The sequence below is a fragment of the Austrofundulus limnaeus genome, unplaced genomic scaffold (assembly GCF_001266775.1).
Source record: "Austrofundulus limnaeus strain Quisiro unplaced genomic scaffold, Austrofundulus_limnaeus-1.0 Scaffold93, whole genome shotgun sequence".
NCBI lineage: Eukaryota > Metazoa > Chordata > Actinopteri > Cyprinodontiformes > Rivulidae > Austrofundulus > Austrofundulus limnaeus.
This window is the reverse complement of record NW_013952495.1, coordinates 584,330-600,385: the sequence shown is the minus strand read 5'-3', so window position 1 is coordinate 600,385 and position 16,056 is coordinate 584,330. Positions and strand designations below refer to the sequence as shown.

The 16,056-nt window shown below is 38.1% G+C and overlaps 4 protein-coding genes and 1 long non-coding RNA gene across 6 annotated transcripts in view; 4 read left to right on the top strand and 1 right to left on the bottom strand.

The window, feature by feature from the left end:
- Positions 1-36: 36 nt before the first annotated feature.
- On the top strand, positions 37-1,476 carry LOC106520474 (uncharacterized). Its single transcript, XR_001310560.1, has 2 exons — positions 37-577; positions 1,038-1,476. It is a non-coding gene; the product is annotated as an uncharacterized LOC106520474 (long non-coding RNA).
- A 504-nt stretch (positions 1,477-1,980) lies between these two features.
- Positions 1,981-3,598, bottom strand: emg1 (EMG1 N1-specific pseudouridine methyltransferase). The gene is made up of 5 exons (XM_014012592.1): positions 3,406-3,598; positions 3,208-3,309; positions 2,743-2,884; positions 2,447-2,652; positions 1,981-2,361 (listed from the first exon to the last, which is right to left on the bottom strand). The coding sequence occupies exons 1-5, from the start codon at positions 3,556-3,558 to the stop codon at positions 2,248-2,250; spliced, it is 717 nt and encodes a 238-aa protein (XP_013868046.1). The 5' UTR covers positions 3,559-3,598; the 3' UTR covers positions 1,981-2,247.
- Positions 3,599-3,753: 155 nt separating this feature from the next.
- On the top strand, positions 3,754-9,375 carry nop2 (NOP2 nucleolar protein homolog (yeast)). The gene is made up of 16 exons (XM_014012591.1): positions 3,754-3,874; positions 4,648-4,757; positions 4,923-4,965; positions 5,044-5,108; positions 5,197-5,525; positions 5,777-6,020; positions 6,108-6,307; positions 6,449-6,538; positions 6,813-6,900; positions 6,983-7,123; positions 7,268-7,407; positions 7,512-7,601; positions 7,702-7,824; positions 8,275-8,372; positions 8,472-8,608; positions 8,688-9,375. The coding sequence occupies exons 2-16, from the start codon at positions 4,652-4,654 to the stop codon at positions 9,110-9,112; spliced, it is 2,319 nt and encodes a 772-aa protein (XP_013868045.1). The 5' UTR covers positions 3,754-3,874; positions 4,648-4,651; the 3' UTR covers positions 9,113-9,375.
- Positions 9,376-9,796: 421 nt separating this feature from the next.
- On the top strand, positions 9,797-14,413 carry ing4 (inhibitor of growth family, member 4). The gene is made up of 8 exons (XM_014012589.1): positions 9,797-9,891; positions 10,303-10,374; positions 11,033-11,199; positions 11,289-11,403; positions 11,510-11,621; positions 11,712-11,856; positions 13,595-13,656; positions 13,745-14,413. The coding sequence occupies exons 1-8, from the start codon at positions 9,855-9,857 to the stop codon at positions 13,782-13,784; spliced, it is 750 nt and encodes a 249-aa protein (XP_013868043.1). The 5' UTR covers positions 9,797-9,854; the 3' UTR covers positions 13,785-14,413.
- A 130-nt stretch (positions 14,414-14,543) lies between these two features.
- ncapd2 (non-SMC condensin I complex, subunit D2) overlaps positions 14,544-16,056 on the top strand; it is a 29,106-nt gene continuing 27,593 nt past the window's right edge. The window contains exons 1-4 of one of the 2 annotated variants that reach the window (XM_014012586.1): positions 14,544-14,713; positions 15,010-15,148; positions 15,217-15,292; positions 15,370-15,428. In XM_014012586.1, the coding sequence (XP_013868040.1) occupies positions 15,031-15,148; positions 15,217-15,292; positions 15,370-15,428 (253 nt within the window). In that variant the 5' untranslated portion in view covers positions 14,544-14,713; positions 15,010-15,030. The remainder of the gene's footprint in view (positions 14,714-15,009; positions 15,149-15,216; positions 15,293-15,369; positions 15,429-16,056) is intronic. The other variant, XM_014012588.1, reaches the window with a different exon arrangement.

The following is a 16,056-nucleotide window of genomic DNA, read 5'->3' as shown; positions in this document are numbered from 1 at the left end:
GCCATGGGATTGGCTGATTAGAAATTAAGTGTTAACGAGCAGTTGGACAGGTGTACCTAATAAAGTGGCCGGTGAGTGTATTTGTACCATACACAGTGTATAATACCTTATGTCATTTATTGTATTACAGTACTTCAAAAAATATTTATGCTGTAAAGAAATTTAACACATTTATTTACTAAACTTAAACTGATTAGCTTAGCTACATCAGGTTTTAGTTTGGATTGTCATGGTTTTTCAAAACATTACTAGGTTGCTATTTGGAAAATTCAGTCGAGTATAATTAGCTGTTAAGGTTTCATAACTCTCATTTCTTTTCTGAGTATAACCTAAAAAGAAAAAAAAAAGCGTAGAAAAGCTACAGATGAAAGGGCCTCACCTAAAGCAGCAGAAGGAAGCGCTACCGTCGGTTTTAAATCGAGATAAAACACAACTTCAACATCAGCAAAACTGGCAGAAAAGCTCTCCAGAAGTGGTAAAGTCCTCGGAAAAGCAGGAGCCAAACGTTTGGGCCGGATGCTGAAATGTGCCATCCCACACCAAGAGATGCCGACTGGAAAAGGGAATGTTTTACCAAGTGAGTCTCAGCTAGGCTAAATGTTAGCTACAAGCTATCACGGTATTAGCTTAGCTTTGGTTACTTCAACAGTAGCTGTGTTTGGTATTTTATTTAGATCACTTCAAAAATCATTTTTAATTGTGCTTTTATTTTCTTGCACATCATCAGCATCAGATTTGAATTCAGTTCAGTGTTTAAAATAATCGTCACACTTGGCTGCTTGAACTGGAACAGCACACTGCAGAAAAACATTGATTTTCAACACAAATCTGTCAGACAGCCAATCGAGCAAATCATGACTTCTGCATAATAGTTTTTATGGGTGAGCGCTCATCCCAACTCTTTCAGTTCACACTGTAGGTTCATGTCAACAGACATGCCATTAGGACAGAACACGATTACTGCACAGATTAGTCATACTGTGACTAGAATTAAAGGATTCTCAGTGGTCTGAAAGCACTATCCTCTACTCTTTCAGAGACTCCTGCTCGTCTTCTCAAGCACCAGATTGAAAAAAAGGCTAAAAAATGTTCAAAAGATAAGTTAGCCTCGCTGCAGGTCTCCAAGCTCATCCTCACTCAGCTTGGTGTCGCAGTGCAAACACAAAGCTGGCATCTCCATGGCAGAGCTCAAACCGACGCTGGCTGCAGAGGGTTACGATGTCACCAAGAACAACAAGCAAGTCAATGTGGTGAACAAACAGTTGGTTAGCAATGGTCACACTTGTAAGAACTACAAGAAATACATCCATCAGACTCAGCAAGGTATAACACACTGGATCATCCAACATTAGGCTTATTTCTAAACCTCTCCATGTTGCATGTCAAAACAGATAAAGATGAATTCTGTGAAACGTGAACCAAAACCAGAGCTGAAGAAGAGCTATGCAGCCAACAAATTGTCCAAGGGAGCAGAAACAAAAAGCAAGACAAAGTGGCAGCCCCAAAAAAAAACAACCAGCCAAGACACAGAAACCGGCAGCCAAATCCCCARAACAAATGAAACAAACAACCAAACCAAAAAGAAAATCAACACTAAGATGGAATAACCAGAGATCCACAAATACTAGACTTGCACAAGCTCGTTAGTCCCCAAAGAAGACTAAAAAGACTCAGACACAAAGCAAAGCAAGACCAACACATCTGTATTAATCTTCTTGAAGACAGCGACTTCCTAAAACAACCTAAAGCTCAAGTACCATCAAACCACCAGGAGAAAGAATTACTGCTAGGATTTGTGAAAAGAAACAAACTGAAACCTATTTATCAACTTGTTTTTTTCCCCCTTTGGTTGATCACCTTTGTGGACAATTACAACTATTCTTATTTTCAACCATTTAGTTTATCTCAAATTAAGAACTTCCTCTGCTGTGTTGTAAAATATTGCAATTTCCTTATTTTGAAAGAAAAAATAAGAAAACATTTGTTTACTTAGCAAAATTTTACTTTGAAAAARCATAAAATTTGCTGCCGTTATTATAATGTTATACAAAAAGACTTTCACGTTAAAATTTCAACAAAAGATATAAAAACTACCAGATAACCCACATAGAGTCCAAATGTTGTCATTCACATGCTGTGAACATAGCGTTTTGGAACATCCGGTTTGCTGATTAAAGATCCACATATACATTTGTTCTTTGTCGTGGAGATATCAGCTTATCAGTTTATTTTGACTCAATTGTCTTGTCACACAACACCCCAGACTTCCTCAAAGGCAGAGCATATTTTAGCACAGGTCAACGCTGCAGACAGGGGGTAGTTACTTAAGGATACAGCCTTCTCTGTGTAATCCACATTCACCTAAACAATAAAAAAAAAACACATTACCGTCACATATTTAACACTTGCAATTATAAAACAGCCACCATCTGTATCCTTTTCTCACCGATCCATGTGCAAATGCTCCGATCACTACTGCAGCAGGGCCCTCTGGGACCAAAGTCCGGGGACAGACAGGTTCCCCAGCAGAGAATGAGGTGGCAATACGGGGGCAACCAGGTGGTAGGTGGTCTGAAACCGGATTTTTGATCAACTTCAAAAGCTTCGCAGAACCATCAGCAGCTCTGACACTCAGTTTGTGCAACAGCTGAACTAAAGGTAAGTAGAGAGAAGAAACATTAGAAGAGCAAACTAAGAAGTAAATAGAAAGTTTGATCACATCCAGAGAAAAATAGAGCTTACCCATCAGGCCACAAAAGCGGGTGAAGGTTCTTGGGATGCGTGTCTGTGGGTTGATCTCTATCAAAGCGTTTTTCTCTGTGTGGATGTAAACCTGGAGCAGGCCTGCCCTGTTCAGAGGACTATCCATCAGCATGAGCAGACACTGGAATAAAGTAGATTATTTCATTACAAAGAACTTTATAGCAAACATAATTCAGGAAATGCAACAAAATTTTATTATTTATTTTGATTCTGCTTACTGTGACAATAAAATATAATAGGATTCAAGTGTTTGCATGTGATTATTAAATCAAATTTTTGACTGTGCTTCTTCAACACACACAGCTTAAATATGTAACTAGATTAGCCAACAATATCACAATACATTCTTTCAACATGACATGCAAAATGGGTAACATTTCTGGAAACAGAATACATTTCTTTAATCACAAAACAAAACTGTAGCTCAAACTATTATATGTTTACCTGATGTGCGATGTCGGGTCTTATATGTCCCGGGTCCCTTCCAGATTTGATTATCATATTTTTGTGTTGATCACAGTTCAACAACTCAAACGTCTTTCCAACCTGCAAGAAGTACAACGAAACAACAAAATGTACATGGGCTTTTAATTGTATTCGTTTTTTAGCTGTTTGTGCTTTTACAACAACATACATTTTTACCTTTACTGTTTCTAACGAGGCTCCTTCCAGAATGACCACGAGCCTTTTTTCCGCCATGCGATCATGGAGGCTGCTTTTGCCAATTTTCGCGAATTTTGGTTCATATTCGTCCAAATGTTCGAGACCACGCTTCTTTCCAATGGGAGCAGCCATTGCAATTGCTAGCTTTCGGTCGCATATTGATGACGTTAAAGCAAATCGAGTATACTAAAAATTAAAATAACAGACGGGACATATTACTTTTTATCAAAAAAATTTTGTGTTTTACCTGAAAATAATCAAAACAAAGCTTGTTTACGTGTTAATGTGTAAGGTCAAAACGAGTATTCTCGAGAGCTCGTCACCCTACGTCATTTTTGTGCGCCGGATATACCCCTGCAAACAACGTGTTGAAGTGAGTTCAAGTGAAAAATTTCATCCACCGACATTTAACAGTCAAAAATTGAGTCAAAAGAGACCGCTTTTGTCGGTGAGTATGCGAATATTTATTTATGTGCTTCTTATTGCAGCTAAACACTATTTTGATATAATAATGAAATGTTTTTAACTCGTCAACAGAGCGGTCATGATGTAGTAATGCTCATTTTATAGTGGGTTTGCAAGGGTTAAAGAAATCTTCTTATTATACTTTTTCGTTTTAATAATTTGTGCCAAATAGTAAACATTAAACACGCTTATAAGCGGAACCCCCAAACAGCCTACAGTTTAAACGAAACCACAAGTTGTTGTTATTATTATTATTATCAATATTATTATTATTAAATGGACTGTACTTATGTACTTATAAATGTTATTTTCTATCCATCCAGAACACTCAAAGTGCTTCACACTACAATCTGTCCTCATTTACCCATTCACACAGCACTCTATCAGGTCTCTACAAAGCTAACATGTACAATCATCTATGGAGACTAATCAGTGCCAATCACATTCATACACTGATGGGACACACATCAGAGGTATTAGAGGTGAAGTGTCTTGCCCAAGGACACAACAACTGAAGCAGCTGGACAGGGGATCGAACCGGCGACCTTCCGGTTCCAGGACGACTCCCCAAACCACTCTGTCGCAGCCGCCCTAAATTAATTATTATTAATTCAGATCAGAATTTGAGACCCGGCTAGAGAATTACATTACTTGTAAATTGTTGAAGAGTTTAAATGTTCACTCAGGTGTTATAAAGTCAGAGCAGCATTGTGTCATTAAACAGTTTCTCTCCAACTCCCGATTTTTTGTGTAAAGAATCATGGGTCGGAAATTGGATCCCACCAACAAGGTGAAGAGGGGACCGGGTAAGAAAGCCAAAAAGCAGCGTGGAGCAGAGGTTGAGTTGGCCAAGTTTATAACAGATGGTGAGCAACTTTTGTTTTATTTTCTCAGAAATAAATAAATAAAGCCAATAAAGAAATACTTGTATTTCTATTCAGGATGTGGATTGTTGAAATAAGAAGCTTAAATCACGCTGGTTGTGTCACTGTGGTTACAGTAATTTATATCATTTTCTTTTTGCTCTCCAGAGGAAACTGAGCCAAAACGGCTATCAAGCAGAGCCAGGAAAAGGTACCTGCTAAATTTTTTTAGGTAGCATTATGTACCGAAGTTATATTTGCAATATTTAACTTTTTCCATTTTTTTCAGAGCTGCAAAAAGAGTTCAGAAGCTAGACAAGCCTAAAGGCATTGTTGAGAAACAGTCTAAGAAAGGTAACTTTATCAGTCTCAGTTAATTGGGTCAACTGTATTTATTTTATGCTTGTTAATAATATTAGTGATCATTTGTTTTATTGTAAAGGATTCACTGATGAAAACAGCAAGTGGTTGAAACCAACAAAGAGGAAACGCAAACTTGATGAACCAGAAAGCGAAGACGATAGCGAGGAGCATTGGGAAGAGGAAGAAGATGATGCAGAGGAGGAAGAAGAGCAGCTTGTGCCGAAGAAGGAGGGGAAAAATAAAGAAAAGAAGGGTGCAAAATTGGGATTGAAGAAACTGGAGGAAGAAGAAGATGGCGAGAGTGGTGATGAGGATGATGATGATGATGATGATGAAATGGTTGACGACTATGGTACACTTGATGATGACAATGAAGATGAAGCCAGAGAGGACAGCGATGGAGACGATGTACGTGAAACGGTTTCACTTTAACATTTTGAGATCAGAGATTAGAGTTGTTAAATCTTTATTTGGCCCATTCTTCTAGAAATTATTTGTATTTTGTGAGCCAGTATATTGTTTAGTTTTAAACAGAATGCTCCGCTGACTGGTCAGAAACTAGAGTCTGAAGCAAAAGTTACTTTTGTAAAAAACAAAACAAGTTTTTTAAAATTAAAATAAATTGATACTTTTATTCATTGAATACATTTTATATTCAGCTTCTTCCCATTGAGCGTGCTGCCAAAAAAGAAAAAAAGCTGAAAGAATCCATGGGTCTAGGAGAAGAGGAAGATGTTGATGATGATGATGATGATGATGATGATGATGATGACGAAGATGACCATGACAATGAAGACGAACAGAAATCAGATGCTGACATGGATGAAGATGACACAATCCAAACCAACACAGTTGATATGGATACATTCAGACTGCCCACTGCAGAGGAGAGTGAGAAGGAAGGTAAGTGACTTCAACGTTTTTCATTAATAAAAATAAAATCTTTCTACACATTCCCAGTAAATGTTTGGATTTTTCTCTGTTTTTTAGGCATCTTGTCTTTAGATCTGAAGACAGTTCATCAAAGAATAAAGGACAACATTGATGTTCTCTGTAATTTCACTGCGAAAAGAGAGAAGGGGAAAGACAGAATCGACTACATCGATCTGCTGAAGAAAGACCTGTGTACTTATTACAGCTACAACGAGTTCCTCGTTGAGAAATTAATGGACATCTTCCCACTTTCAGAGGTTTGTTGTGTTTAAATCAACAAAGCTGTAAAATCACTCATGTAGACTGACAGCTGAGTGTTTGATTTAAAAGAAGAGGAACCAAAATTATTTCCACTCTTCAATTTTCTTTTTTCTTTTTTTCATTTTAATTGTTGGCAGCTGGTCGATTTCCTTGAAGCCAATGAAATTCAGAGACCCGTCACAATTCGGACCAACACACTGAAAACAAGGAGGCGAGACCTTGCACAGGTGATGTAAACAAAGGAACACTGTTTATAAATTGTTTTTCTTTCTGCTGCTCTGACTTTGATCTAGCACTGGGATCACTTTGGTAGAAAAACCCACGTTGTTTGTTGTCAGTCTCTATAAATCCATCTATGATCCCTTGGTGCTTTTCTAGTGCAGTTTTTTGGAGCTCCTGGGGGTCATATGAGAAACCACTGGTGCAGAACAGTCACTGCCTCTGGTTTAGCATTGCAACTTCACATTTTAACTTGATTGGTCTGTGTTTGTCCATGCTTAGGCTCTGATCAACAGAGGAGTAAACCTTGACCCACTGGGGAAGTGGTCTAAAGTGGGTTTGGTTATCTTCGATTCATCTATACCAATCGGTAAGTTTCTGTTCGATCTTTGAGACTTATGGCTTTTCACTGAAGAGTTCTGAGCTGTAGTTCATCCCTTCTTTCCCCTCAGGTGCCACCCCAGAGTATCTGGCTGGTCATTACATGCTGCAAGGAGCTTCCAGCTTCCTGCCAGTCATGGCGCTCTCTCCACAGGAGGGAGAAATGGTGCTGGACATGAGCTCAGCTCCAGGAGGGAAGACCACCTATATTGGTAGGATCATGAGTTTTTGTGTTATTAGTTTATTTTAAATTTAATCTGTGTTCTCTTGAGGGGTCTTCACAGCGAGTCCTCCTCCTCCTCCTCCATCTAAAATATATTTAAAGTTTGTGTTTGTCGTGATCTTTTCATTCTTAGCTCAGCTGATGAGAAACACAGGAGTGATTGTTGCTAATGATGCAAACGCTGAAAGGCTGAAGAGCGTAGTGGGAAACATTCACCGTCTTGGGGTCACCAACACTGTGGTCTGCAACTATGATGGCAGACAATTCCCAAAGGTCAGCAGCTTTCAGGAGCTGCATCCCAAATTTCATTTGGAGCAGATTTATTACAAGTGTGTGTTTATTTTCCTGAACTTATTAGTTTTTTTTTGCTCTTGCAGGTAATGGGTGGGTTTGACAGAGTGCTGCTTGATGCGCCCTGCTCAGGAACTGGAGTCATCGCTAAAGATCCGGCTGTAAAAACCAGCAAAGTAAAATAACGTTTTCAGTCTTTATGTATACCATGCAAATAATTCTAAATAAATCTAATTGTGCATTAAAACAATTCACCTATTTTTAATTTCCTGGTAGGATGAAGCAGATATTCAGCGCTCCGCTCATTTGCAGAAGGAGTTGATTCTGTCTGCCATCGACTCTGTAAATTCAGCATCCGCTACTGGAGGATATTTGATCTACTGCACGTGCTCCATAACAGTATGTGTTCATGTTTGATGTTCATACCACCGTCTGATCAGACCTCTGATATCAAAGACTTTATTTTTATTGTCAATAATTTAAATATGTTTTTTTAAGTCTTCAGAAGAATGTTTTCATGGGAGATTTTCAATCTCTGATTTAAAAAAAAACATTATAGTTTGATGGTTTCAAACTTCAACCAGTTAAGTCAGGACATGTGGCCCCAGCTGAATTAGCTCATAATAATGGTGTTTCATGCAACAACAAAAACTGTTTAAGAGATTAGAAATTACAGGGAACTTGCCCTGGTTTTGGTTTTAAGGATGATGTGTTCATTCAGAATTGACTGAAAATTATATTTGGTTTTGATGTTTGTTGGGTTTATAAAACTAACTAGTTTCATTTAGGAGACGCTATTTTTTGTTTGTTTTACTTAATATACTAGTAACAAGATCTATCTTTCACCAGGTGGAGGAGAATGAGTGGGTGGTGGACTATGCTTTGAAGAAAAGGAATGTCAAGTTGGTCCCCACAGGACTTGACTTTGGGAAGGAAGGCTTCACCAGGTAGATCAACTAACCACTGCGTTCTCACTAAATGTTGCAGTAACTGAAAGATAAATATTGTGGTCAATAACTGTTTTTTTAATGTATTTTATCCTTAAGTTTCCAAAAATATAGATTCCATCCTTCTCTTAAACTCACACGACGATTTTACCCACATTCACACAATATGGATGGATTCTTTGTGGCCAAATTCAAAAAGTTCTCCAATATAGTTCCATCTGCTGCCACTGGGAAAGGTGATATATTCTTTTTTAACACATAAATGTCATCTTGTRTTATATTTGTGATGAGCTAACCCTGTGCTTGCTTCTACAGAAGAAGAGAAAACTACAGAAGCTCTTGAGGCTACAGAAGCTACAGACTCGTCAAAAGAGAAATCATCCAAAAGCGACAAGGCAAACAAGGCTGCCCCGACAAAAGCAGGCGTCTTAAAGCAAAACGCCAAAGCAAATGGAACAGCAGTCAAGAAACCAGCAAACATTAAGTCAACGGGACAAAAGAACTCGAAAACTGGACCAAAGAAGGCAAAGATCGCTAAGATGGATGAAGAGACCGAGGTCGGGACAGAGGCCCAAAAGTCTGGAGGGAAGATGCCAGGTCAGCGTACAGCAAAACCTGGGAAAGAAGGAGGAAGAAAATTTGAGAAAAAACAAGGAAAAAAGATCAAGATGCACATGAAGGGGAAGAACAGGATGGCAAAGAATAAACTCAAGAAGATGAGGCACAAAAATAAAAAGTGATGGGACAGTGTGGGAAAATATTTCAGATTACAAAAAATACAAACTGTGGAGTTTTATTACAAACCAGACAAGTCTTCATTTGTTTGGATCTGTATTCTCTGTCATGTCAGAGCAGGATGTGTTAAATGTTTGTAACACGACTTTGGTCTAATGAATTCACTGCTTTTTCTTTTTAAAGTTTGGTTCATTTTATTTGTCAGTTCATTGCTGGCAAATTACAGCATTGCCAGTGACAAAACAATAAAAAAGAACTCTTAAGAGATTTTTCGTGTAAATTGTTTTAATTATTTAGTAAAATTTATTTTCACATTAGTCATCTTTATAATTGCACAAATGTGAACTGATATATCAGCCAAAACATTTTCAATACTTTTTAGATCAATGTTAATGGTTTTTCATTGATTTTTTTTATTTATTTTTTTGGTGACTAATTGTCTAAACATTGAAAATATGATATGATAAAAACTATTTCATCTCAAACCTTCAAGGTTTCAAATAAACTTTTAAACGTCTCAACTTGCTGTGCTACATTCTAGTATCTGGAAATTATGATCAATGAAGTCAATTTATAGTTCTAAATAATATTTAGTGTAATAAATTTACATTTTACTTGCTGTGAAGGTGAAAGATGGTGTGTTGAACTGAAACGATGAACCAGAACGTGTGTTGGAAACATTATTTCTAACAACCAATCAAATCGCGTCGTTTCCAAACGGAAGCTGCGTTGTTTACATTTTCCAAGATGGCGGCTGGGATGTATTTGGAGCATTATTTGGACAGTAAGTTATATATCGTGCTTTAAACGTGTGTGAAACACGTTCATTACTGTGGTTTTATTTGGTTTTAGCCTCTTCCTGTTTGGCTTGGCATTTGTTTCTCCTTCATGCGGAAGAGAACCGGTCCTTCACTAACGGTGCCGGATTTAGGCTCTGTCTATTTGCTGGAGAAATCGAGGCTAAAACAGGATGCTGATTGGGAATCTATCCTCTCGTATTGTTAGATAAACACCTGTCCAAAAAACCCAAATTCCCATCACGCATTAAATGTATTATTTTTATGACACTTGTTGAATAAATTAAAAAGTGAAAGTTTGAAGAATGACGCCGTATGAGCTAGATACACTGGATAAATGTTCATTGTTTTAATTGTTTGATGCTGATCTCACTGATTGTCTGTCTTCACCACACCAGGCATAGAAAACCTCCCCTTCGAGTTGCAAAGGAACTTCAATTTGATGAGGGATCTCGATCAACGCACAGAGGGTGAGGTTAATGTGCTGTAAAATGTGAATTCATTTTTATTTTGACAACCCTATCTTGAAAAAAGTACATCTGTATACAGAGAGCAGTAGGAACAGCAGCAGGAAAGGGTAATTGGTTGCCCATTCATTCATCCGTTATCTGCTGCATGTTCCTTATTTGTTGGGTCTTGGGGGCTGGAGCTTGAGCAGGGAGATCTTGTTTTTTTCCCCCTGGACCTGTTTCCTCTGTGACCTGACTACAGAAAAGTGGTAGATGAAGATGTGTGTCCCAGTGCTATGTGTACTTATGGACACCCTTTAGTTCAAGCATAATGTTCATTATTGGCACACTTTAACCAGAGCCAAGGTCCACCAGCAGAACACAGTTCAGGTTCAGGTCACAGAGGCTGTTTCTACCAATCCCGCTCTTCAAGTCACATTGTCTTGTTATGTTATTTGTGATTTTAATATTTAAAATATGTTTAACTCCTTCAATATGATTTGTGGAGAAACAATTTAGATGAAGTACTTTATTTACCCTCACAGTTTAAAAACTCCAAATTCTATATTTAATTATGGTTATTCATGTTAAACAATTAATAACTGGGCATTTTATAATTAGTAATCTCACATGCAGAGATATCCTAATTGTAATGGCTATGTAATTTATTTTATTTTAGATCTGAAAGGACAGATCGACTCTCTGGCTAAAGAATACACATCCAACGCCCGAACTCTTTCTTCTGAGCAAAAACTGTCCATCCTGAGGCAGATCCAGCAGTCTTACAGTAAATGCAAGGAGTTTGGAGATGATAAGGTGCAGCTGGCTATGCAGACCTATGAAATGGTTGGTATCTTAGAATTAAACACATTTTTATGAGCATCTGTACAAGAGTTTTAGACATTAGTTAGTTACTGAAATTCATGGTCGTGCAGGTCGACAAACACATCAGACGTCTCGACACAGACCTGGCTCGATTCGAGGCTGACCTAAAGGAAAAGCAGATTGAGAGCACCGACTATGACTCCACCTCAAGCAAAGGAAAGAAAGGTATGTTGTACGGTTCTCTGCGTTTGTTCTTTATGTTCTTTGTTTTGCATGATGTCTTGTAAAAACCAGCGCTTTGCTGAGCACTTAAGTGTTTTTGCAATTTCAGGAGATTCCAGACAAAAGGAGAAAAAAGCAGCTAAAACAAGATCTAAGGTGAAGAGCTCAGATGAAGATGGAAGTCCTAAAAGTGCTCAGAAGAAAGTCAAACTCCTTCAACAGTACGTTATTTATCTTGCAATGACCCTGTGTTTTGTTATTTTTAGTTTTTGCAATTATGCTCCTTTTTTCACTTTTTATTGTTTCATCAGAGGAGAATTCAACAGCCCTTCCTCCAACTTTGGTAACGTACACCCATCTGATGTCCTGGACATGCCTGTGGACCCCAACGAGCCTACCTACTGTTTGTGCCATCAGGTGTCTTACGGCGAGATGATCGGATGTGACAACACCGATGTGAGTTTGTTTTAGTGGCTGACGAGGACAGTTTTCTGGCTTTGTATGTTTGAGGAGGCAGATTTTAATACACTGATATGTTTTATTCACTAAAGCCCTATTCTGACGGGATTAGTTTTACCTAGGGACCCCATGTAATAAATAAATTACCCCCCGATGTCTGTGTTTTATGTGGCACATTCGCACGGGACAACCAAAGCCTGAGATTTCTGAAATRTACAGACATCTCCCGAATGTGACATTGAAGCCTGGTTAGTTGTTGTCTATTTAGTTGAACATGACATTGAACGGACGTTAAAAAAACATAAACATCAAGTTCTCCACTTTTTCCGCTCTCCAAAGTTCCAGTCCAAATCACAGCACAGAGATGCCTATTCACATTGTATTAGTATTATCACAGGACCTCGGAGTTCAGCGAATTATGGTAGGTAATTTGTGGGGGAATTTTTACTTTACAAATTACTGACATGGCCGATTCTCACGGGATTAACAACACAGACAATCTCTGTAATTATTACAAATAGCATGGGGTCCCTAGGTAAAACTAATCCCGTCAGAATAGGGTTTAAGACAAAAAATAACATTAGCTGTTCAACTTGGAAAAAGCACAAGACTTATGGTGTAAAAATCATATGAAACCCTGCCTGATTACCTCCTTTTACACTCGGTTTTCTTCACAAACTTTTGTAATCTATGCCGAGTAGTGTGGTAAAGATTAGAATGAGATTATCAGAGGTACAGCACAGGTTAAACAACTTGGAGTTGAAGTTTAAGAATGAGATGGTTTAGACATGTCCAGAGGAGGGACAGTGCAGAATAGGGACAGTGGGTATATTGGTAGAAAGATGCTATTGAAATGCAGTTGTCAGGAAAATGACAAAGAGGAGATATATGGATGCAGTTAGAGAGGACATAGAGGTAGTTGGAGTGAGGACAAAGGACTCAGGGGACAGGGTGGGATGGAGGATGTCTCACTGTGGAGACCCCTGAAGAGGAAACAGCTGAAAGAAGAAAGACAAGTTAACATGATGATGATGATGATGATGATGATGATGATGATGATGATGCCTTTATTGTCATTTTACAGAGCACAACAAAATTACATTTAAGAACACCCATTCAGGAGAGACACACAAGACGAACATGGGAGAACAGATGATCAGGTCGTGCAGCAATCAGCAGGGGTCGCACTACCTTTAAAAAGCTTAGAAAAGCACAATAGGAGAGATGAGTTTAAAAAGTTGCTCTGATCCTATGTTTACTCATAAACACAGAATCATATGCACAAAAAAAGACTCGCTGAAGAGCAAGACAGCTGGGGATGGGGGGCTTAGGTCACTTGGGATGGGGTGGGGGTGGGGGGCATAGGGTCAAACACATGAGACGGGGGCAGAATTCAGTGGAGCCGGTGACGTTTTAGGATAATTTTCTGTGCCGAGACCCAACAGAGTCCAGAGACCAGATCATTTCTTCTCATGCTCAGTTCACTAGAGTTCAGAGATTCCCCTGTATAATTAAATACGTATCATATGTAAATTACTCTAATGCATAATTACAATTACAAACTTTTACATGTAATTCTTTAATGCAACTCTCAAATAAGAGCCTAAGTCCTACAGTTGTATGCCTTTATACTTCACAGTACATACAGTACATGATGGCTGTTTGAAAATGTGTTTTTAAGAGCGCAGTTTCATCTGAGTGCAGCACACCTAAAAGTGTTTTTTTTTATTTTCAGTGCTCCATTGAGTGGTTCCATTTTGCATGTGTGGGCTTAACAACCAAACCCCGAGGCAAATGGTGAGAAAAGTAAAAATGCAGCTTTAATGTGCGTCATTGGTGTGTTTAAAAAAATACATAAAAATTGTTTCTCAATGGTTTCTGGCAGGTACTGCCCACGTTGCTCTCAGGACAGGAAGAGAAAATGAAACTCCCGGTTATTCTGGAACAAAACACAGACCCTTTTTGATGGAGCATAAGAAGAATATTTCTTCAGTAGTTACTAGAGTTTTTGTTTCTCATCTTTCTTTACATTTGGTGCTTTACTCTTCGGTTTACATCCTTGCCTTGGTCTGATGCAGTGTGTGACAGAGCCAAGTGGTTACAGGTGTATTTAACAATAATTTAGATTATTTTAGTCACAGTTGGTGCTCTTAGTGTTACTTTTTTTACATTTTGTTGTTCACATCAATAATAAACACTACATCTGCCCCCTCCTGTTTAAAAGTTTTTGGATTTCATGATACTGTATTCTCACTGAAAACATGCCTTGTATTGTTTTATGCCTCTTTTTTTTTTTGTATTAATTTTCTCATGTTTAGCCTTGGAACACAATGTTTTTAAGTGTGAGAAAAGGGCAGTTAAGTAGACAAATTCTGTTTCACAATAACATTCGTCACCTGTGAGTTAAAGCATTTTATTTAATATTTGAGTGCTGCATATTGAAATTTAAGACCTTTTGTGAAAAGTATTCTTATTGCTGTAGCTGAAAATTGGTACTGGGATGTGGGAATGATTGGGCTGTCAATCATTTCAATACAGCTACTACCTCAAAAAATTGTTTTGTGTTTTTCATTGTACATTTCATTTTCATAAATTATTGTGATTCTATGCAGCACCTTCTGAATGGTGCTGAAACATTGTTTAGTAGTGTTCGTGCTCGTCCGGCAGGTGGCGGTAGTGGGTCAAACACCGCCCGGATTTTTGCGTCCCTGTTACGTCGGCTTGGCGCGATGTCCCAGCAAAATTTGAAAACCTGATCCGGTGCAGACCCTTTGAATACCGCGAGTACGAATATACTTTTTTTTTCCTGACACAGTTTTAAGCTCTGCGTAACTAGGATCTGCAACGTTTACAGGTAAGGTTTTGTGTTTTAACGAAGTGAAAATTGATGTTCCTGTGGAGTTCTTCAGCTGTTTCCAGTGAACAATAGTGTGTAATCTCTGATAAGTTAGCCATCCGTTTCGTTAGCTTTGCTTGCTAGTTAGCATGCTAACTCAAGGCACGTCGTCCCTCTTTTTAAAAACTTTTTTCAGTTTATATACATAATCCACATGTACTAAAGTGGAGATGTAATAAGTTTATTATTTCAAAGTTACTCCGTAGATATTTATAACTAGCTAAACTGCAATAATGGTGATAATGGCTTGCAAGGTTTAGGAGCAAACAGCAACAATGTCGTGGGACTTCTTCGTACCCGTGTGCGTGGGTGACCTGGTAAAGACTGGAGGGATCAACCAGTACGTGGTTCAAGATGTGGTTCCCCCAAAACAGCTGCCATCACAGCTCAGCAGTAAGTAGAGAGATGTGGAGCTGTTTGCATTTTGTATGTTTGTGACTGAATGTGTTCGTCCCTATCAGGATTCAAGGCTGCCCTGAGAAGCCAGGGACCTCTGTGTATACTGGAACATTTTGACACAGGCTACAGCGTGTTACAGTAAGTGTTCCTTAATGAAGAGCTTGTTTTAGTTTGTGACAATTTTACAAAACTAACATTTTTTTTTATTCTTGTAGGCACTTCWATGCATTGGAGATGGGGGTAAAAGAGGACACCCTGGAATTACTTGTACAAGGTTAGACCTATAATATGTAGGAGGATTGAACCACTTTTTTAATATACTTTGCTTTCATTCCAGTTGTTGGGACGATTTCGTAATCTTTTAAAGTGGTTTTATCTACAGTTGTTTTGAAGGACTTCAGCTGCTTTTCACTTTACTTTCTGGCCATGTACCTGACCATGACAGCTCATTCATTGTGCAGTGTGGGCTTAAAACAATCACAGACATGAACAAATTGAGGACAAAATATGACATGTGGGGGCTAAAAATACTCTTCCAGCAAATGAAAGGCATCTAAAACAAACTGACAGGATCTGAGACGCACAAGCCTTCATAAAGCATCTACTGCATGTCAGATTTTTAGTTAAAAGCTCTTTGCCAGATTGGTATCTTTGGTATATGTTTTATAAATAAATTTGAATAAATTGTTTATTTGTGACAGCCTGCTTTAAATGATGTAAATGTAAAATGGGTTATTTTCTAAGTTGTTTATTTGTAGATACAAGTGCTTTACCAAACGATTATTTTCTAATTGATTTAATCTAACGATTATTTTTTCAATTAATCTATTATTCTAACAACAAATCTATAAGTTATTCTGATGTGAGTGCACTGGAAATTTAAAATGTTTTCATCAAATTAA

Excerpts from the sequence above, each read along its gene's own strand:
- emg1 (XM_014012592.1), bottom strand. The coding sequence starts at position 3,558 with ATGGCTGCTCCCATTGGAAAGAAGCGTGGTCTCGAACATTTGGACGAA. Across the intron at positions 3,310-3,405 it reads CCTCGTTAGAAACAGTAAAG|GTTGGAAAGACGTTTGAGTT; the intron begins GTAAAAATGTAT and ends TACTTCTTGCAG. Across the intron at positions 2,362-2,446 it reads GAGCATTTGCACATGGATCG|GTGAATGTGGATTACACAGA; the intron begins GTGAGAAAAGGA and ends TTTATTGTTTAG.
- ing4 (XM_014012589.1), top strand. The coding sequence starts at position 9,855 with ATGGCGGCTGGGATGTATTTGGAGCATTATTTGGACA. Across the intron at positions 11,404-11,509 it reads CTCAAGCAAAGGAAAGAAAG|GAGATTCCAGACAAAAGGAG; the intron begins GTATGTTGTACG and ends TTGCAATTTCAG. Across the intron at positions 11,622-11,711 it reads AAAGTCAAACTCCTTCAACA|AGGAGAATTCAACAGCCCTT; the intron begins GTACGTTATTTA and ends TTGTTTCATCAG.
- nop2 (XM_014012591.1), top strand. The coding sequence starts at position 4,652 with ATGGGTCGGAAATTGGATCCCACCAACAAGGTGAAGAGGGGACCGGGT. Across the intron at positions 5,109-5,196 it reads TGAGAAACAGTCTAAGAAAG|GATTCACTGATGAAAACAGC; the intron begins GTAACTTTATCA and ends TTTATTGTAAAG. Across the intron at positions 7,124-7,267 it reads AGGGAAGACCACCTATATTG|CTCAGCTGATGAGAAACACA; the intron begins GTAGGATCATGA and ends TTTCATTCTTAG.